A 22,212-nucleotide genomic window follows, 5' to 3' on the forward strand; every position below is an offset into this window, starting at 1 on the left:
AGCCAAAGTATCTTTCAAGATCTGGGAAAAATAGACTGGTGGGGTCTGTCCATCACTCAAGGTGTCAGCAACACCAGTCTGACATAAGGGGAAGAAATGCATGAAGAACAGTTTCAACCATGACATCCTGCAAAGGTACATGCCCAAGTCTGCAGTCCTAACCAATAGGTTCATAGGTTCATAGGTTCATACTAGGCTATCTGCCCGAGGGCATGTACAAGCCTAGCCCATAGTTTTGTGGCTTACGCCACCCCTTTAGTATGGGGAACTATACCCATTATTTTGCTGTGCCTCTGTTGAGCAGTGACACTGAGGTAATCCCTGGGGTATATCTGCGATCTCCCATCCATTGGTCAAGATTTATCTTGAACAAGGCCAGCGAGGTGCTCTGCCTCACATATACCGGGATTTTATTCCACAGCATAGGAGTCTTTGGGTGATGAATCTATCCTCCAGCATGTCCTATTAATAGCCGTGTCGAGGTTTAAGTCTCCGCCCTTGTGACTCTGACAGATTTAGATTTTTTGAGGTGAAGCATATTCATCAAATCTGGGTTTGACATGGCCTTGTATGTTAGGCAAAGGTCACCTCTGAGCAAGCGTGCGACTGAATAGAGCTGGAGTTCTTTCAGTCGGGCAGCATAGGACAGATGTTTGAGACCCTTTATCCTTTTGGTGAGGAACTTTGTGGCCTCTCCAGCTGCTGCAAGTGTCGGGTCAGATACATTCCGAATGGGGCATTGTACTCAATCATTGGTCTGATGAGTGATGAGTAGGGAGACTATGACCTCCCTTGATCTAGATGAGAATCCCTTCATGATAAGGTGGGCAATGTAGAAGGTCTTCCTAACTACTTTAGCTACATGGGTGTCGAATGACAGACTACTATCAACCTGGGTCCCCAGGTCCCTGATAACTTCTTCTGTGCTCAGTGGATTGCCACCTATTTGGTAGCTAGGGGTAACCTTGTTTTTCGAAGGGTATGACTATGCATTTTTGGCATTTAACTTTAGGCCATGGCTCTGGCACCAGTTATCCGTTTCTGTGAGACCCTTCTGAAGGATATCTGTGTCAGATGTGTTTTCTACTATGGCACCCAGTTTGCAGTCATCTGCAAACTTTGTCAGCCATAACCCTCCTGTGTTTGCTTGTACTGAAAAGTAGATGCCAAACAAGAGTGGGCCCAGGACTGAGCCCTGTGGTACACCACTTGTGACAGGCTTTGAGTCTGACATGGCGCCAGCAACTCTGACCCTGTGGGTTCTGTCACTCAGCCAGTTTGCAACCCATCTTGTGATGTATGGGTTAACATTTAAGCTGATGAGTTTTTCAATGATACCCGAGTGGGGTATTGTATCGAAGGCCTTCGCCAGATCGAGGTAGGCTGTATGGACTGCCTTTCCCTCATCAATGGCTTTGGTGACTGTTTCAAAAGTCAACCAAGTTTAGAAGGCATGATCTGCCTTTGACAAAGCCAAACTGGGATGGATCCAAAGTCTGCAAATTCCCTATGTCTTTATTTATGAGGTCCATTATGATCCTCTCCATGGCTTTGCAGATAAGGCTTGTCAAGCTAATGGGCGGTAATTTCCAGGGTCGGTGGAGGCACCGCCTTTGTGAAGTGGGACCACAGTTGCAGTGCGCCACTCCTGGGTGCGTATCCAGAGGTAAGACTATGATTAAACAGCTGTCCTAGCTGTGGGTTGAATTCCTCGTTGAGTTCGTGGAGCACACAGCCTGGGACACCATCAGGTCCCATGGATGCTGTGTTTTTGCTTTGGAGAGAGCAGTTCTCACTTGGCGTTGGAGATGTTTGGGGGCTTCAATTGCTGGGTATAGATATCTCTACTTTTTGGGGGGGAGAAGTTTGCACTGAACCTGTCAGCCAGTATGTTGGCAATGTCTGTAGGATCAGTAATCTTCACATCATTTTGAACTAGTTCTGAGCATATCTGGGAGTTTCCTCCCAGGTTTCTAACATAGCTAAAGAAGGCCTTATGATTGTCTTTTGAGTCTTTAGCTATTTTTCTCTCAAAATTTGCTTTGGATGATTTTATGAGAGCTCTTAGTTTTTACTTATAGTGATCAAGGGTGTCTTACCTTTTAAGGATTTTGCTCTATCTTGTAGTAGCTTCCTCCTTTGTTGTAGAGTTTGTTTATGGCTGGGGTCCACCAGACTGGACGCTTGCCTTTGGTACAAAGAGTCTTTGTTTTGCTTGGGATTGCCTTATCCATGCAGTCCTGCAGGTGCTGGTAGAAGGCATTTGTAAGTGATTCAGCGGCTTGAGTACTGTTTTCTGCCGGCTCGGGGCCTTAAAGGAGACCACACTAGTCTTTAGAAGTGTGAAGTCGGCTTTGAGAAGTTCTTTACTGTGGTCTTTTTAGGTGGGGTGGGATGAGGACCTCCAGCGAGATTAGTTTGTGATCTGATCTCACCAGTGAGGGTATACTTCCGGTGTTGAACATTGTGCTCCCATGTTCGTGATGATGAGATCAAGTATGTTTTCTCCTCTTGTGGGGATGGTGACTAGTTGTTCCATGGCATTTGAGTTTATGAATTCCAGGAACTTTTGGGCTAGGGTGTTCGGCTTGAGTAGTGTTCCCAGTCTATATTAGGGTAATTGAAGTCACCTAGTATGATGGTGTTTGGTGATACATTTATCCCTCTAGTGTTTTCAGGAAGGCCATGTGAGGTTCCTGAGTTTGTGAGGGTGGCCTGTAACATGCTACAATTTGTAGAGCAGTCTTGCCTATGGTTAATTGCACCTGGATGGTCTCCGATGCATCGTATGTTGCCACCAGTCTTGAGGTGTGGGTGTCTTTGATGAATATGGATACCCCACCTCCTTTCTTGGTATTGTCCGGATTTTGGGGCGGACGCATGATAAGAGGTAAAACCTGATAGTGCTGGGGTGCTCTCAGGAGCCTTGAACCAGGTTTCTGTCACTGCACAGACATCGATGTTCCCCCTACTGAGAAGGGGCCCGAAAGGGTGCATTTTGAGATTTAGACTTCTGGCATTGAGCAGCATTACCCTTAGTTTTTTCCTTTTGTGTTCTATGGTGGTAGGTTTAGAATTTGAGCCTTGCCTAAAAAGGCACTATGGGGTGGCAAGAGCCTTTGCCAACATCCGAATCCCAGGGTGACAGGTGCAAGCCGCCCTTGCGAGCAGCGTGGCTTGTCCAGCATGTCATCCCAGGCAGACAGACATTGGATCCCCTTTGAATGACACCAGAGTTTAAGCCAATTGTTAAAGCTGATCATCTTATCTCTGTATTGTGGCATCATTCTTGGTGAAGGTAGGATACTGCTCAAGGTCAGGGTCATACCTGCCTGGGCTACATAATCAGAGAGCTCCTCAATGTCTCTTTTCATGTAGTCCAAGGAGGTACGTCTCAGGTCGTTTACACCAGCGTGGACAATGACTGAGTCGTATTTGTACCTGCTGTTGAGAGACCTGAGTGCTTGCGTTATGTGGCGGATTCTAGCGCTAGGTACATCAGTACAATCAAATTACAGCATCATATGGCAGTTCACTGTAAAAATTAGACAGTCCTGACCAGGCTCAACCTGAACCTAGACTCCGGTAGGTCAGCAGGCTTTTACATCATGGATCCACCAGAGAGGAATGGAATTTGGAAAAATGACAACAGCCACTGAAGGTCCTAGAGTGGCAGAATAGTGTACCCTCAGCTCACAGATTTAGACTCTGTCTAGTAAAAGGGTGGAAAAATGTTAAGGTCTTTAGGACCAATGCAGAATCAATAAAATCAGAAAGAAATGGTTTGTGGATGCCAATTAAAGGATGTGCTCTATTTAACTGAGGGAATGTCCTGGGTGTTCATACTCCAGGAACTTCTGGCACAAATTCTGGGTGCTTTAAGAATCCCATAATGGCATATATGGTCACAGATACCATATGGAGGAGTGGCAGGCCAGGGCTCTTCCTCCTTCTCCAAAAACATACTTTGATATTTTTGGGGATCATGAAAGCAGACTCAAAATCAGTTCAGAGAGAAATTCATAAGCCTCAAATTCTCATCAAAATAGGGTGACTTTTGTGGCTTATGAAAGGTCTCAAAAGACAGGGCAACCTAGAGGAGAGCTACAGGGTAGGAAGGTCTCAATGTCCTCATACATGCAAGAGATGACTTCAGGGGTCTCCAAACTCTTCATAAAAGCCTGCATGAAGGAACATGCCCACCTCTCACTAGCTCCAATGGGGAGTTCACGCAGGATGTCATTACAAGGAGGTGTGTGCAATGGGCGAGCGTAGGTGTCTGGCAAGAAAAAACTATGGTGTGGCTGAAAGAGGACTTCACCAGTGTCATTGAAAGCATTTGGCCATATTCTTTAAGGATGCAGCCTTGGCTTGTACACACAACTCATATTCTCTACAAACATCAAATGTGTTTGATCAAAGTCTAGGCTGTGACCTCTGGCACCCCCCCTCCTTCAACCCAAATCAGCACTCACTACTGGGCCCAGAGAGTGACCCTGGAAAGGAAGACTTTGGCCTCCAGTATCCCATCCCATCCCATGGTAAGCTTCTCATTATTCAAAGGAGGATGACTAGCACAAGCTCTCAAGTAGTCAACTGTTAACGAGTTCTGCACCTGCAGGTCCCAAAAAGATATTTTTTAATGGATTAACACATCCCAGAAGGCAGGCTTCTTGCCTATTCTCTAAGCTTTTACCCACATGCAGACAATCAAGCTATAGTTAGGGGTTACACCAAAGCTCCTGTCAGTAAACACCATATCAGGAACTTTCACCACCTTCATCATTATGGTAGTGAGGCAGTCCAGGAGCTTCTTCTGACAAAAGCAAGCACATCATGCTCTTCTCCCCAAGACAGATAAGCCAAGTTGTGTAAAATCTTACCATAACCACAGACGTCCTTCTCTTCCATGTTACAGTATTCATCACATATGGGTTTACTCCTCTTGCTACCAGATCGTCCGGCCAGTATAGAAAATATTTCACTCACTGTATGGTGCGAGGAACATCTGACGGGGTTAGGTGAACGTGGGCCATAAAAGTGATGTCGGCACGGGTCTATATCATATGAGCGAATCGCACAAATTGCAAACACTCATAATATCGAACGTGCCGAACCTCGAAGTGCTTTTTCTGAGATCACAGTACAGTGAAGAATGGGATATTTGCCCTTTCCTCACTGTAGTGCAATCTTGGGAGTTGGAATATATATTTAGCGGGGAGGGGCACAACCTCCCACAAGAGTAAGTTCAAGGTCCGGTACGTCTGATATTATGAGCATTCGCAATATGTGCAATTCGCTCATATGATATAGACACTGTCTGCACGCTTCAGCCCTCAGAACTGTAAGCCCCAGTCCTGGCAGGGGTAATGCCAGCCCTGTGCCAGCCAGAAAGGGAAATACTGTGTAACAGGAGGGGTAGGTGGTAGGGAAGGACATTTATGGTTATGTTAAGATTTTATACAACTTTTCTATGTCCTTCTATTCACATGTTGCAGTACTGGTCACATATGGGTGAGTGCCAAAGCTCCCTATAAAGAAGGGGAAGGTGGCCTAGTAGAGGTCTCCAGGAATCCATTGGGGATAGCCCTGGCAAACCCAGCTCTGGCCCTAGAAATGCGGTCTAACTTGTAATGTTTGGTGAAGGTATGCACCGACAACCAAGTGGCTGCTTTCCAGTATAGAGGAGGTATCCAAACACCTGAAGAAGGCCCCTGAGGAGATCATTGCCCTGGTGGAGTGTGCTTTGACAGTACCTTGCAGGGATTTTCCATGGTATTTGTAGCAAAAGGTAATACCTTTGGAAATCCAAGTTGAAATTGTCTGTCTGGTTACTGCCTTCCCTAGGGCCCTGGGATGGAAGGAGACAAACAGTTGCTCAGCTTGTCTGAGACTTGGTTTTGTGCAGATAAAAAATACAGTTGTGTACACTTAACATAAATGTAGATGTTAGAGTGTATTCACTGTTGCAGTCATCACATTTGGATTATCTGATTGCAGTAAGCCCTCAGTCGGCCTGATTATCAAAGTCTTGGGTCCTGCATCGGTCGTCAGGGGTATAAAGCATGCAGCAGACGCCATTACATCTGTTTTTCTTGCCCCAGATGTCAGGTGCCCCCCCAATGGGAAGCAATTATATACATATACATTATATATATATATATATATATATATATATATATATATATATATATATATATATATATATATATACACACACACACACACACATTTTATATATATATATATATATATATATATATATATATATACATACATACACATACATACATACAAGGATATACCTCCAACAAAAAAGCAAATACACCAAAAAGATTTTAAGCATAGTAAAGGAGACTAGAGGTATAGCCAAAAGAAGTCAGGGGGCTTGAGGGAGGGTAACTAAGACTGCAACAGTGAATATACTCGAACATCTACATTTATGGTAAGTGTACGCATCTGTACTATGTTCTTCACGTTTCACTGTTGCAGTTATCACATTTGGGTAGATTCCCAACGCTATGAATGGGAGGAGGAATTTAGACAGCATTAGGACCAGCTATAAGGCCCGGCAAAACTGCAGTGGCAAAGCCAGCTCTGGATTTAGAGAAAACTGGCAAATGGCAATGCTTGGTGAAAGTATGTACAGAACCCCAGGGTAGCAGCTTCTAGGATGTCTCTGGTAGGGACACCTCTGAGAAAGGCTGTAGAGGTAGCTGCAGCCCTGGTTGAATGTGGTCTGGTCCCCTGTGGGATAGGTTTTCCATGGTGCTTATAGCAAAAATTAATGCAATGGCTTATCCATTTTGAAATGGTTTGTTTGAAATAGCCTTAACCCTCTGCCCCTGCAGCAAATGCCACCAGCAGTTGTTGAGATTTCCTTTGAAGTTTAGTCCTGTCCAAGTAAAATCTAAGTTGCCTGTGCACATCTAAGGAGTGCAGTATCCATTCCCCTTTGTTCTGTGGATTAGAAAAGAAGTTTGGCAAATGAATGGCCTGATTAAGAGCCACAATGGATACTACCTTGGGCATGAAGGAGGGATTGGTCCTGAGGGACACCCTGTCCGCATGAAAGATGATGAAAGGCTCCACTGCCATAAGGGCCTGTAATTCAGATACGCTTCTTGCTAAAGTGATTGCTAAAAGGAAGGCTGTTTTCCAAGAAAAGAATTTTAACTATGCACTTGCAGCTGGCTCAAAAGAAAAGGAGGAAGAGTGAGTTTTTCCAATACAACGTTAAGGTCCCAGGCTGGAGTTGGGGCTCTCTTGGGTGGTCTTAAGTTTTTGGACCCTCTGAGGAACTGCTTGAGAGGTGGATGAGAGAAGAGGGGTGGGTTCTGTGTTGTAATGAGCTGAAATGGCTAAGGCATGAATTTTGATGGAGGAAAAAGAAAGGCCCTTGTGAAGCATCTCCGTTAAGTATTGAAGAATCTTGAGGTAAACTGGGCGCTGCTGTGCCCATCCCTTGAGTTTGGTTCCAGGCACAGAATCTTTTCCATTTTTCAGCATAAAATTTACTAGTACTAGGCCTGCTTGCCTCCAAAATGCCATCCAACACTTGTTTACTGAGGGATGGTAACGGAGAGATTAGGTAATTCGCCAGGCTACCAGGTTCAGAATTTGAAGCTGAGGGTGCAGAATCTGGCTCTCCTGCTGTGACAGCAGGGTAGGGTCTGAGGCAGGTGCCATGGAGCCAGCAGTGACACACTGCGCAAGAGGGGGTACTAGTGCTGGCATAGCCAGTCTAGTGCAATCAGTATCGTCCTTGGTTTGTCCTGTTTGATCTTTAGTAGTACTTTGGAGAGTTGAGGCAGAGGAGGTAAGGCATAAACGGATAGATTTTTTTCCAGATGAAGGACAGAGCATCCACTTTCCAAGCTTGTTTGTGGGTAGTCCTTGTGCAGAATTTGTCCAATTGGTAGTTCTGGGGGGAGGCAAACAGGTCTATATCTGGGCTCCCCCATTTGTTTATCAACAAGTTGAAAGTCTTTGGCTCCACAGTTTCCACTCGTGTGGGTCCATGAGATTTCTGCTTAGTTTGTCTGCCAGTGCATTTAGTTTTCCTGGCAGGAATTGAGCCTCTAGATGCACTTGGTAGCTCAAGGCTGTGTTCCACAGAGCCATGGCTAGTCTGCAGAGGGGGTATGAATGGGTACCCCCCCTGCTTGTTTATGTACCACATAACAGTGGTGTTGTCCATCTTTACCATTAATTGTCCTGGAAGAATGGGGTCCTTGAAGGCTGTCAGAGCATTCTTTAGAGCTAACATTTCTTTTTGATTGATATGCAAGTGCATTTGACTTGGTTTCCATTTGCCCTGAATGCACTTCCCTGCCAGGTGAGGCCCCCATGCATAGTCTGATGCGTCTATTGTTAGGGTTTAGGCTGCAAGGGGTAGAGTGAATGGTAGTCCCTTGTTTTGGTGGCAGGCCTCTGCCCACCAAAGGAACTCTAACTGTAGGCAAGGTATGATCGGAATCATTGCTTCTAGATCCTGAGAATGTTGACACCATAGGCTTTTTAGATACCACTGTAGTTTCCTCATATGCAGTCTTGCATATGGAATTAGTAGAATGCAGGAGGCCATGAATCCCAAGGCTTGCAGTATTTGCCTTGCAGATAGCAGGGTTTTTGTGGCCATTAGTTTGTAGTAAGTTGTCAAATGAATTTGTTTCTCTGGCATGAAGAAAGCCATCTGGGAAGTTGTGTTCAAGCTTGCTCCCAGGAATATAATTTGTTGACAGGGTGCAAGATGTGATTTATTTTCATTTATGGTGTACCCCAAACAAGGTAGCACCTTTTGTATAAATGCCAGATGATTCACAAGTATGTCCTGGCTTTCTGCTTGAATCAGGCAATCGTCCAGGTATGGGTAAATATGAATATTTCTTTGCCTGCAAAATGCAATGACAGGAGCTAGGCACTTTGTGAATACCCTGGGCGCAGTAGATAAGCCAAAGGGCAGTGCAAAGAAATGATAGTGCATGTAGCCTGCTTTGAAGCGTAGGTATCCTTCTGCAAGATTCTCTGACTGGGATGTTCAGGTAGGCTTCCTTTAAATCCAGTGTTGCCAACCAGGCATTCTTGTCTAGCATAGGAAGCAACTGGTGAAGAGTTAGCATCTTGAATTCTGGAATCATCAGTGTGTGTTTAGAATAGAAAGGTCCAGGATAGGACGCCATGAGGTGTCTTTTCTGGGTACCAGGAAAAGTCTCAACTATAAACCTTGCCCCTTTTCCTCTTCTGGTACAGTCTGAATAGCCTTTATGCTAGAGAGAGAGCACTTGCCTTTTAAGCCTCTGTCCACTGATTTGGGGGTAGATCTGGCCAACCGTTTGGGGTTGGTAACGTGTGGAAGTGAAATATGTATCCTTGGGAAACTATATTTGTCCTGGGTAACGAGTTCCCAGTTTTTTGCCTGCAGAGCAATCTTTCCCCCTAAAGGAGCAGTCAGATGAGAAGTGCTTGGAATTTTTAAAGTTAAGTCATTGAGATAGCTTACCATAGGGGGGAGTCTTACTACTCCCTGATTTGGAAGTGGGAGCCCCCCACTGCTTAGTCCTGTGCATACCCTGGGACTGAAGCCTGGGTGTTCTGCTGGTTCTGGGTTTGGACTGAGAAGGCCTGGAAGAGGCATGAAAGGACCAATTCTTAGAGGGCCAATGCCTACTAAATCTTGGAGGCTGTACTTGTAGGAAATCTTTAACAGTTTGCATAGATTTAGCTTTTTCCTCCATCTTTTTAAGAACCACTTCTGCTTTGTTGCCAAACAGGCGGTCCTGATTTAAGGGAGCATCCAGCCATTTAGCTTTAACATGATCTGGCAACGACTGCTCCTTAAGCCAAGCATGCCTTCTAAGTACAGAGCCAGTGACAGCAACCCTGCAAGACGCCTCTAGTGAATCAAAACCACATTGGCAAAGTATGTTTTCCAACCTGTTCAGCAAAAAGCATTAAATCCTGGAAATCCTTATTTTCAGCACAGTCAGGTATCAACATCATTTTATGTTTAAGCAATCCAATAATATGCTGCTGATACTTTAACATATGAAACTGTCAGTTTAAGGCCCTAATGGCCAATGTTGCAGAAGTGTATGCCTTCTTACCCTATCTATCCAGTGCCCTGGAATCTCTATCAGAGGGGGTAAGAATTTTGGCAGTGGTAGCCTTAATGCCCTTGGGTCCCTGTGAAATGGTTTCAGGATCCATAGTAGAATTTTTAAAAAGGAACAGTCTATCAGGTTTTCTGGGAGCAGGAGGTAAAGAGTGATGGGCCAAGCTAGATTCCAAAAAGGCATCATCAACAATATCTAGTACAGGAGTGATAGCTAAAGGCCTGTGTTGGGGCAGGAGTAAGAAATCCCTAAGCCTCTTTTTAGAGTCAGAGTAATCCTAGCTTTTCCCAGCAAAAATGTTCCCTAAGGGTATGCAAGGTTTCACCAAGAGAGAAATCTGCTGTGGGGAAGCAGAGGGAATAGAGTCCTCTGCATCAGAATCCTCATAGGTAGATAGGGGTAAATCCTGGTCATCAGAGGAAACAGAAATTGCAGAATCCTGGTCAAAAGTATCATAAGCAAGTTCAGTCCTAGGTCTCTTTGAGGGGTGAAGGTTGGCTTCCCCTGATTAAAGTAATAAGGTCTTCAGCCATTCTTATTTGTTTTTTTAGGCATAGAGGCCTGACCATGCAGTCTGGGCGTCGGTTTTCTAGGCATGGTACGAGTTTTAGGCCTTGAAGAAGAAGATGACGTCGGTTTAATATGCAAATCAGTAGACCTGAATACACCCTCAGAAGCCAGTGCCTGCACAGTGGCTCCGGACCCATCCAAGGTAGAGACATCCGCATGTTCCACAGTTGAAGCATCTCGCGGCATACCGGAGTCCAAATGGGTCTCAATAGAGGCCTGCGAATCTGAAGTAGCGGGTATTAGGGGCTGCGAAAGTGCCAAACTGAGTACCGGCGAACTGGCAACTAGCTTAGGAGAAGTGTTGTCGGCAGCTTTGGACCTAGGTGGCCTGTCTCTGTCTTTATCCTTGCGTTTTTTCGGAATGTCAGTAGTCGGGTGGCTTACCAAAGACATATCTGGATAACTGAACAGAGTACCAAAATATTTAGAAGCGTAAATATACAGACGACGAATAGTTTGCTGTTTAAATAAGGCACAAAACTGACAGCGAGGTACGTCGTGGTCAGGGCCTAGGCAAGGAATACAGTACGAATGAAAATCTTTATGAGGTATTTGCTTTCCACAAGAAATACAATTATTGACTTTTACTGACATCGGTTTAGAGCAAGAAAAAGCTTCCCCAACGGGGTACTTCACTTTAGTTCAAGACTTTGGTTCTGAAACTCGAAAATGTAAATTTCTGGAGTCGGCCGACCGACACTTGCAAACTGCTTCTTCTTCGGGCACCGTACGGCAAGAAAGACTGATGTAATGGCGTCGGCTGCATGCTTTATACCACTGACTACCTGGCGTCACAGAAGATGAGACAGCAACCAACGCAGGACCCAAGACTTTGATAATCAGGCCGACTGAGGGCTAATGCAAGCAGATAACCCAAATGTGATGACTGCAACAGTGAAACACGAAGGACATTCTGAGTTGCCTGTGCACATCCAGGGAATGGAGTACTCTCTGACAGTCTCCTTGTGGGTTATGAAAAAAGGTTGGCAGGTGGATAAGCCTGATTAAGGGAAATGTCATTCACCACCTTGGCCATGAAGGAGGGGTTAGTTCTAAAAGTAAACGTCACTGTGGAATACTAGGAAAGGTGGAACAGCAATGGGGGCTTGCAACTCTGATACTCTCCTGGCTGAGGTCAAGGCCATGAGGAGGACAGTTTTCCATGTACAATGCTTTAGGGAAGCTCTATCCGCTGGCACGAATGGGGGAAGTGTGAGTTTCTCTAAAACATTATTGAGGTCACATGGGGGGAGTGGGTTTCCTGGGAGGTCTGAGGTGAAGGACCCCTTTAAGGAATAACTTACCTTGTAGCCTGGAAGCTAGGGGCGATCTAGGGGAAGACGTACTGAAATGGCAGACAAGTGGGCATTAATGGATGAGTAGGCCAACCCTGTCTGCAATAGTTCACACAGGCAAGACTAGAGGGGTCTCACATTCCAGTGGATCCAACTGCCTTTTGAGACACCATATTGAAAATCTCTTCCACCTTGACAGGCAAGATTTTCTTGTATTTGATTTCCTGGCCTCCTGCAGGACAGTGAGCACGTCCTCATTGTAAAGGTGTCTGAAAGGGATCAGAATCCTATCACCTACAGGGTGAAGTGCAGAGATTGCCACTGTGGGTGCATCTGGGATCCCTTGTGCTGTGTGAGAAGGTCCACTCTGAGGGGTAACTTGTGGTGATTGCCCTTGGACAGCTGTAAGAGGAGGGGGAATCAATGCTGTCTTGGCCAATATGGAGTCAGCAGCAAGATTTTTGGACTGCCCTGCTGGATCTTCAGCAGGAGCTTCTGTACAAGGGGGAAGGGTGGAATGCATAAAGAAACATCCCCTTCCAGGATACTGAGACATCTATTGCCCTAGCCTGAGGGTGCTGCAGTCTGGTGCAGAGGATAGGAAGTTGCCTGTTGATGGAAGAGGCAAACAAGTCTATTTAAGGTGTACCCCACCAGTGGACCAGGTCCAGGAAGACATCTCAGTGAAGCATCCATTCGTGGTTGTTCATTGTGGATCTGCTGAGGGAGTCTCTACCTGAGAAATATGTTGTGAAGGTATGTAAACTGCCTGTAGGGTAACTCCCTGGGAGGTGGCCAGTTCCCACATCAGGAAAGCTAGTCTCCAGAGCAAATAGGATTTGGTCCCCCCCCTGCTTGTTGAGATACCACAGCATGGTAGTATTGTCTGTAAAGATTTTTAGTGGTCCTTGTTGCAGCTTCGATTGGAAGGCTTGCAGGGACAATAGTACTGTCCTCATCTCTTGGATATTAATGTGCTCTTTCCAGTGTGGTCCTGGCCACAGCCCTTGCACTCTCAGGTGCCCCAGAGTTGCTCCCCAGCCCAAGTCTGAGGCATCTGTGTGCATGATCTGCTTGGGCTGAGGTGGTTGGAGGGGAAGACCTGTGTTGAGGTTCACCTGCTTCAACCACCAATGGATTTCTTGTTTGAGACAGGGCAGAAGAGGAATCCTGTATTCCAGGGGGTGGGAGTCTGGGTTCAAACTGACCTGAGGTACCACTGCAATTTACTCATATGGAGTCTTACTAACAGTAACAAGGGGATAGTGGATACCATGTAGCCCAGGAGCTTGAAGTACTGCCTTGAGGCAAGTTCTGTTGTCTGGAGGACCAGAAGTAGGTGTTGTATCAAGTTTTCCACCTTTTGGAGGGAAGGGAGGCTTTCCTGTCTGTACGAATCCTTCACCCCAAGAAGACAATGTCTTGAGTAGGTTCCAGGTGGGATTTCGGGAAGTTGATCTGAAATACCGGGGACTGTAGGAGAGTAATGGCAACTTGTAAGTCTTGCAGGAGGGCCTGTTTGCAGTCTGCCTGAATTCAGGTAAGGGAATATTTGGATTCCTTTTGTCATGCAGAAGGCAATAACTGGAGCCAGACATTTGGTGAAGACTCTGGGTACAGTGGAAAGTCCAAAGGGCAAGGCAGAGAACTGAAAGTTAGAGGGCCCCACAGAGAACCTCAGGTATTTCCTGAAAATGGAACACAACAGCAACAAGACAAAAATAATAAAATACCACAATATAAAAGACACGGACCGACCGTACAGCAGTTTTCACCAAGATTTAATTCAAACTTAGTGCTTCAGCACCAAGCCTTCAATGAGTACAAAATTCATTCCACACCTCATTATCTATATATATAATAAAATCAAACAATCCTCAAATAATTAAATTCACTTATTTCCAGTTACATTCCTTATTTAACCCATAGGGTTCCAAAATGTTATACTAGAGAGTTTCTTTCTTCAGTAACTTATCTTTAATATGTAAACCTTCTCCCAATAACACTTCTATTTTTTTCCAGAATGCATCCTTCTAAACAATTTGGTTCAGCATTGTGTGCAGTCATAAAACGTTGTCCTAAGGGACTTTCTATTTTGTGATTTTTAATGTCCCTTATATGTTCTTGTAAAATCATCTTAAACGCTCTGCCTGTTTCACCTATATAACAAAGGTTACAACTACATCTAAGGGCATAAACTATTCCTTCTGTATTACATGTATACAAGCCCCTAGGTGTAAACCTTACATCATTAACTTTTGAAAAAGCATTCACTACATGTTTACACACAGAGCCTTTTTTTACAAGCTATAGTTCCCATTTTGTTTCTCATCAGGTTAGGACATATGGTGACCTCTGGTGGTACAAAACCACCATATCTGCCAAGTTTCTATTCCTCCTATAGGAGACTTTAATCTGACTCTTTATCAAGTGTCTCAAATCTTTGTCATTTGTTACCATTTTCCAATACTTTTTTAACTTCCTTGACTATACTTTCTGTCAATACATTAAATGTAGTAACAAAATATACTTCTATCTCCTCCTTCGTTCCTACTTTCATTATTTACGTATTTCCTTCCTATTCCATTCTTTTTCCTATTCCCCAAAACACTATCATATCTTCCTGTTATTCCATACCTGCATTCTCTTACTTTTTTCTTGGATTCTTCCACTGCTTTCCTAGCATACCCCCTTTCTATAAACATATTTTCTGTCCTTTATTCATTTTCAAACACACCATCATAACTGCATAATTTATTTAACCTCAAAAATTCATTGCAAGGCAGTACAGCAATTAAATGGCTTGGATGGCAACTAGTATCATACAAAAAAGCATTGTTCTGGCCAAATTTCCTATGAATTGTTGTTTCAAGACAATTGAGGTCTACATCCAAGAACATAACCTTTCTTCCCATTTGTATGCCATCAAATTTAAAGCCAAAATCATTATTCTGCAAGTTATCTATAAAGGACTGAGCCTCCCCTATATTTCCATCATAGATATATATATATATATATATATATATATATATATATATTCATTCTGCTTCAAATATTCCCATTACAATATTCGCATACATAGGGGAAAATGCTGCCCCCATTGCTGTTCCTTGCAGCTGGTGGTAAATCTCACCATTAAACAGAAAATAGTTATTTTTCAAACAAAAATCCTTAAGTTCTATTATAAAGTGGGTCAGTGGAGAATCATCCAAGAAGCATAATGCTTCAATACCATCCTTAAGTCTTGCATTAGTGTACAAACTTTTAATATCTAGGCATAACCAGTACATATTGTTATTCCAAACTCTTTTACTAATTTTATACAAAAAGTCCTGGCTATCCTTGATGAACAAAGGTAGAGCAAACACACATTTCTAGATATTCATGTAGCAAGATACATATATTCTTAAAAAATATTTTTCAGCTGAGACTATTGGTCTCCCACTAAGATTTTCAAGTCCTTTATGTGTTTTGGGTAAACAATAAAACTCTGCAATACATGTATTTTCTATGCTAAACTTTTTCAAGTCACCATTAACAAAATATCCCAAACGTAAGCCTTTCTGAACCAAGGCTAGTTTTTTCATATTGCTTCACATTACACTTTTTATACTCTTTTTCATCATTTAAATGAGCAAGACATATTTCAACATATTGAACATGATTTAAAATCACTACATGGTTCCCTTTTATCCTATCGTTTTACTACCATCTTTCTATCTGCACACAATGCTTTACAGGCTATCCATTCATTCTTAGTCAGGTTGTAATGTACATTCTGTTTATCTCTTCCAAAGTCCTTACATGATTTTTCTATTACAAAGTTCAGTGTCATGATAAAACTCTGTATGTTAACATTAGAAAAAGGGGGTATAAATAAAGATTTAACCCCTATTGTCTTAGTATTTAAATTACTATAAGCATTAATTTCATCATCACATAAATCATTCTCATCTGAAATACATGGAAAAAAAGATTCATTAAAACTTTAATTCAATTTTTCTAATTGATTCATATTATTCATTTGATTCATATTTTGCTTATTAAAATAATTTTCTGCTCAACTGAAACAATTCACTTTTTATAACATGTAGCCTTGGCAAAGCCACAGGTATAAACTTCAACCCTAAATTTAAAACAGAAATTGCAATTTCTGGCACATTATATTGAGGTATGTAGGATAAACTGGAAGGCACCACCACGTAAAAAGACAATTCTTTATTAAAACAGATGAATAAGCGCTTTCGCGTGCATCCACAAAGGCACGCTTCTTCAGATTCAATAAAATAGGTAAAAACACATTCATTATATCTAAATGCAGTAATTAGGTAAAGTCTTAATTGACCAATAACATTCAGTTTTCACTTATTCAATTAGGTATAGCAGGGTGTAACTTAAAATCACTTCACAGTAGATTGTTTTAGAAACCATCCGGTTCAAGTAATACAGTACATGTCACAAAAAGTCTATGGAACGTGGGTCACCGATGTTAGAACTGGTAATTTAATACATTACTGACTGTACATTTTAACAGATGTTAATATATAGTGTATGTATTTATATATTTAATGTTATACATATAATGGTGAAACCAACAAGTACATACTTAAAAAATCAATGCCAATATTTTCTTTGAGAATCTGTTTTAAAAACAGGTCATATTATTCATATTATTTTCATATAAAGGGCTTGCTCCTTAATCATGTATAAAAATTCAAGGGAGATTCTGCATATAGTCATCATCAATAAATAAATTATTTTCCTAAATATATTCTATTCATATTTATAATAAAAATTCATAAACATTCTATATGAAACCATCATGGATCTAATTACAATACCTAAAAGACTGTTTTTTGATTATAACTGGATATAGATATATACAGTAATGATCATATTTCATGTCTGTGTACATATAATGAATTTGTATCTTAACAAAAATATAATGAATTTGTATCAACAAAAATATACTGATGGAATTTTTATATATATTCTATATCAAAAAATCTTATTATTATAGTTGTTATAGCTATTTCTAAATTCATGTACTAGTATCAAAAATTCATTACAAACCAAAATGAAAACTAAATGATTATTAACTAATAACTCATCATAGCCTAAGGCTTACTTTTCATATATGTATATCTATACCAAGTTTATACAGTTCTCAACTAATGGATAGATATATCAAGATGAAAAATTATTTATTTAGACAGTTGTATATGTAGTCATAAATAATGTTTATAATCTGATCAAATGCCTACTGCATACTAGAACAAGGAAAGAAAAAAGGAAGAGGGAAAAAACTGAAAAGGGATTGGAAAAATGGGAGAGGGGGGAGGGGGAGGGGGGAGGGAAATAAAAGGATTAAGGTACGAAAGAAATCTGAGAAAAAAATCTGAGAAAAAATATTGAGGTATTTTATTTCCTGAAACTGGGCCTTATAGGGGGGGATGTGAAGGTAGGCATCCTTGATATCGAAGATGGCCATGAACCCTTGCGGAAGTAGGAGCAGGAAAAGAGCTGGTAAAGTCAACTTTCTGAAAGTTGGAATCTGAAGAGGTTGAGTAGTGAGAGGTCCAGAACTGATCTCCAAGGACCGTCTTTTGTAGAGTAGAATCCTCTTCCTTTTGCAGACAGTGGAACCGTTTGAATGGTACCTTGAAACATCAAGTCGTCTAGCAGTGGCTGCAATAGGCGGAGCTGTTCCTTTGGAGGCTGTGGGATATCCCTTCTATTTGGAGGCATAATCCAGTGGATGAGGGGGTGTGAGTCGGTGTTCAAGGAAGCAGAAGAGAAGGCATCCAGAAAGGTAGGTAGAATGGGTGTAACAGCAGTAGGGGTTGGGGAATCCATCTGAATGAGGTCATATCTTTTCTGGACCTCTGTCATTTCAGATGATTCCCACTTGAAATGTTCCTTCATTTTTGTAATAGTTTCCCCAAAGGTCAAATCCTCTGCTGGTGAGTCAGGGTCAATGGATTCTTCTTCTGGGAAGCCATATCCTAGGGGGGAAGACAGCGGAGACGTACATGAAAGGGATTCTTCCAAATAAGAAACAGAGAATTCCTATTCTTCCCTCAGAGATGGATCTGATGTCTGAGGCCTAGGGCTCAGTACAGGAGGAGGGATTGTGGATGTCCCTGAAGTGGTAGGCCGCAAGGCCATAAAAGTATTAAACAGACTTTGGCTGAAAGCCTACCAGTCTAGGGTACTTTCAGGGATAGGAGATATAATTTTCTTTTTTCCTTCATTCTGAGAGACCTAGCAGGAGTCTGAATGGAGGAATGCGTAGAATCGTGTGACTGTAAGGAAATGGAGGGATCCGAATGACCTAGTGAAATTGCTGGTTCGCCCCAGGCATTGGAAACCGATGTTGGAAAAGCCTTTGTGGACGTGCCCACCGTGCGGTACTGTGCAGCTTCCGTGAGAATATCCACTGCATCCAAAGCAAAGGAACCCACGTCTTCAGCCAGGCCAATGTCGGCCACAAGCTGAGGGTTGGACGAAAGAGGCACAGTGGTAGTCATAGGCTTAATGGTCTTGGCCTTCTTTTTTGGCGGTTCGGCAGGCAAGTCGACAGAACCCTCCCATACCCAAGGCTAGCTATTTGAGACGTTGATTTTCCAGGTATAGATTGAGCATGTGCAGACGGCTGTGCAAAGTTTTGTGCACAAACGCCTGTCAGATGGTGCAGGCCTTGTAATCGTGCGACCAACCTAAACAAAAAAAGACACTGATCATGGGCGTCCTTGTGAGGTATCTGACGGCTGCACTTACACTTGCCCTTTCTAGATGACATGAACAAGCATTAAAATAAAGTAAATGACTTGAAAAGGTTCCCTAATGGGCACTTATCAGATTTCTTCAGAATCAGATGGCTGGGATGGCAGGAATAACTGCCGTTCGACTAGTGGCTGAGAAGTTCTGAGGGCTGGTGTTTGCAGATGTCACTTTTATGGTCCCATGTTCACCTAGACACATCTACGCACCAAGCAGTGACTGAAATCTTTTGTACACTGGCTGGACGTTCGGGTGGCAAGAGGAGTGAACCCATATGTGATGAACACTGCAACATGTGAATAGAAGGACATCTGCAGTTCTTTGCTTAGCAATTCAGCAGCCAGAGGAACATTCTGTAGATTTATATCTAGACATCAAATGCAAGGACTTTTTGATCATGCATCACAGGAATGATATCTGAAGTATGCCAGCTGTGGAAAAGAGCTAGAAGGCTCATGCGTTATGCAGACTAATGCAATTAAGACATGATGTGACAGCACTCACCAGCAGATAGGTGTGCAAGTTTCACAAAGAAGGGGGCTTGAGATTAGTGAAAATGATTAATTGAGTCAGAGAACACATTAAAATTTAACAAACAGCACAAAACTAACAAATAAACTTAAATAAAGACAAAAGCCAGTAAAAACAGGACCCAACTTTAATGCAGCATAACAAAACTCACCAAACTTTCCCAAAGATGGATCTTATTTTATAAGCATAAAATCACCTAATGGAAAAAAATTATACATTTCACTTGATAAGTTAATAAATATGTTCAGCTGGCCAAACACCACTCCCAACTGAACCCCAATTGTGTCAAGTGTTCTTCCAGAGATAAGAGTTAGGCATCTTCAAACTGGGCAAGAACCCCCCAAGCCAACTACAACAGTTTCAAGAGGGTCTAAATCTGCCCACTCATTCCCTTACAAATGAGACTTAGGGAGAAGGCCAGTGTCCCAGTCCTGTGGAGACTCCTAACCCACAAATGTGTTCAACTGCCTGGGCAGGGAATGATGTATGTGCTTCCACTTGCATTCCCACCTCAGTAACACAAGCACTGCCTAACAGTCTGGTTTGTGCTGTTCTCTCCTATGACCAATCACGCACCTACCAAAAGGCATCATCAACATAATAGGAGAGACCAACTGAAACACACTCTCCACCTCTTCACAGGATGGCAGAACTGGCATCAACTGCTCAAATCCATCCGCCCTGCTCAGCCCCACCATTACTTATGTCACTAGTCAAACATGGGTCACTTGGGTAATACTCTAGGGCTTTATCACCTATGCCACCAGGTTGCAGCCTCAAGGTCATCCCACTCCCATTTGGACCTTCCAGTACTAATGCTGGTAGTCAAAACATGGGTCACCTGGATCATAGTCAGAGCTTCATCCCTGTAAACCACAAGTCAGAGCAGATATGTTTTATTTCTGATGTTTTTAAGTATCAGACAAAATCAAACTCAAACCCCAAAAAGTGTTACTCTTTAAATAAAATGAACTATAGTTCAACAGACTTTGGTCAATGGTTTCAAACTAGTGAACAACACTGTAAACGAAACTAAATTTAAATCAATAAACTAAAATCAACCAGATTTCTCACCTGCTTAACATCTGGGTTTCCACTGTCTGGTTCAGAAATACCTGGGGAAAGCAGGTCAGACAACCTTTGTTCCTCTGCATTGCCATAATTTTTGTAAACAACAGCACAAGTCCCCTTCTTTTCATTTATGGATGCAATGGTGGCTGGATAAATGCTGCCATCCGCAGACCACACTGCTTTGCAGGAATCACCAACTCCCCAGTGCTATGGAAAAAAAAAGGTGACAGGATTGCAAACATAATGTTGCTTCTCTTTCAGCTAGGGTTCAAGAATCCATCAGTCTGCCCTGTTGCCTCTTACTTGCGAATATAATATTGCTTTGACATTTTCTCCTTGACCGCCCTTCAGTCTCTATACATTTATTTTACCCACAGTTCACAAAATATCCATTTCCTGAAGTAAGCACTGCTCAGAGAGAGATATACCTACACCACTGGCTGAGGCAACAGCAACAAGAAGGTTATAACCAAGAAGCCAATCACTGCAAAGGCGTGAAAACAGCACAGCTCACTGTAAAACATAAGCACGCCCTTTAGTAAATTGTGATTTATAACAAAGTCAAAGGATACTGTCCCTTTTTTACAGGGAGCCCACTAATCAAAATACTAGCTGACAGACTCATCTCCCTAGAGAAGTGGTACATTCCAGATTATTTTATTTCTTGTTAGAGCTGTGCTCCTCCTCCCTTACTTAAATATACCATCTCCAGAGTCACAATTTCTGAGAAGGGAAACAAAGAATAAAAAATGGCATTTCAACAAACTGGATATAGATTAAAGGGGACACTCCCAGCCTAAAACCCAAAAGCAGCAACAGATAACCACGTAAATCCCACACAACCTTAAATTACTGTTAAGGAAAATATTTGTGACTATCCTTTAAAAGAAATCCAAACTCTTTTATTTTTTGGGACTCTTTAGCCTGGTAGGTGAGCTGATACAAAGACTACGACCAAAAAGTGCAGAAACAAAAGCAAGCAACATGAATAAACAAGAAGCATGTGATACACAAGAAGAAATGCAAAACCAAATGTTTCTTCAAGGGTCTTCAAACAGAAATGCTTGCTACAGATCCTTATGCTTGTCACAGACCATAATGTACAGAGAAACAATGAAGAGATGCAATTAATGGTAAAGCCAATGTTGTTTACATTGTATACACAAAGTCCATTTCAGAAAACAAGCAGTAAAAACACCTACAATAACGAAGAGGAAAGATGGTCATGCTGGAGGTAACATCTTGCTGACCCGCGGTGGTAGTGCTGCGGTAGCGTTGTCACCTCACAGTAACACACTGTCTGGTTCGATTCCCAGCTAGACCGTCTTCTGCGTGGAGACATGCGTGAATGGGCGTATCTTCGTTGAAGGTTGTGCATCAGGGCAGGTAACTCGGCACGTAAAAATCAACTACCAATCATTAGCGGACCGGAGTTCCGCTGTGGCGACCCCTAACCGGTTAAAGCCGAAAGACTCAACAGCAACATTTAACTGTCTTGCTGGTAGACGTATGCCATTTAACAGCAAATAAGGTTAACCACTGTCCAATAAAGCACTTACACTCAGTTTCCTTGTGCAAGTATTCACAGAAGGCTTTTTTGAACTCCGTGAGATTCCAAGACCCTTAATTCAAATGCAAGTCAGTTCCACAATGCCACGCTTAGTCGGGAGAAGGCATTGTTCTCCAGTGACTGTCTTATATGGAGGTCTGCTTACTGTGATAAAATTAAAAAAAAAAAAAAATTAAAAAAAAAAATAGCAGCCAGGAGAAAATTAAAACCTTTATTGAATTATCAATCAAAACACAGGCAAACATTTTATAAAAAGTAAACAAATCATATTAACATA

At 42.5% G+C, this 22,212-nt stretch overlaps 1 protein-coding gene across 1 annotated transcript in view; it reads right to left on the bottom strand.

The window, feature by feature from the left end:
• LOC122795946 (survival of motor neuron protein-like) overlaps positions 1-22,212 on the bottom strand; it is a 737,856-nt gene that overhangs the window by 450,301 nt on the left and 265,343 nt on the right. The window contains exon 4 of the mRNA XM_044064429.1: positions 20,369-20,572. Coding sequence (XP_043920364.1) covers positions 20,369-20,572 — 204 coding nt within the window. The remainder of the gene's footprint in view (positions 1-20,368; positions 20,573-22,212) is intronic.

The sequence above is a fragment of the Protopterus annectens genome, chromosome 2.part2, assembly GCF_019279795.1.
Source record: "Protopterus annectens isolate FY-2018-M chromosome 2.part2, PAN1.0, whole genome shotgun sequence".
NCBI lineage: Eukaryota > Metazoa > Chordata > Ceratodontiformes > Protopteridae > Protopterus > Protopterus annectens.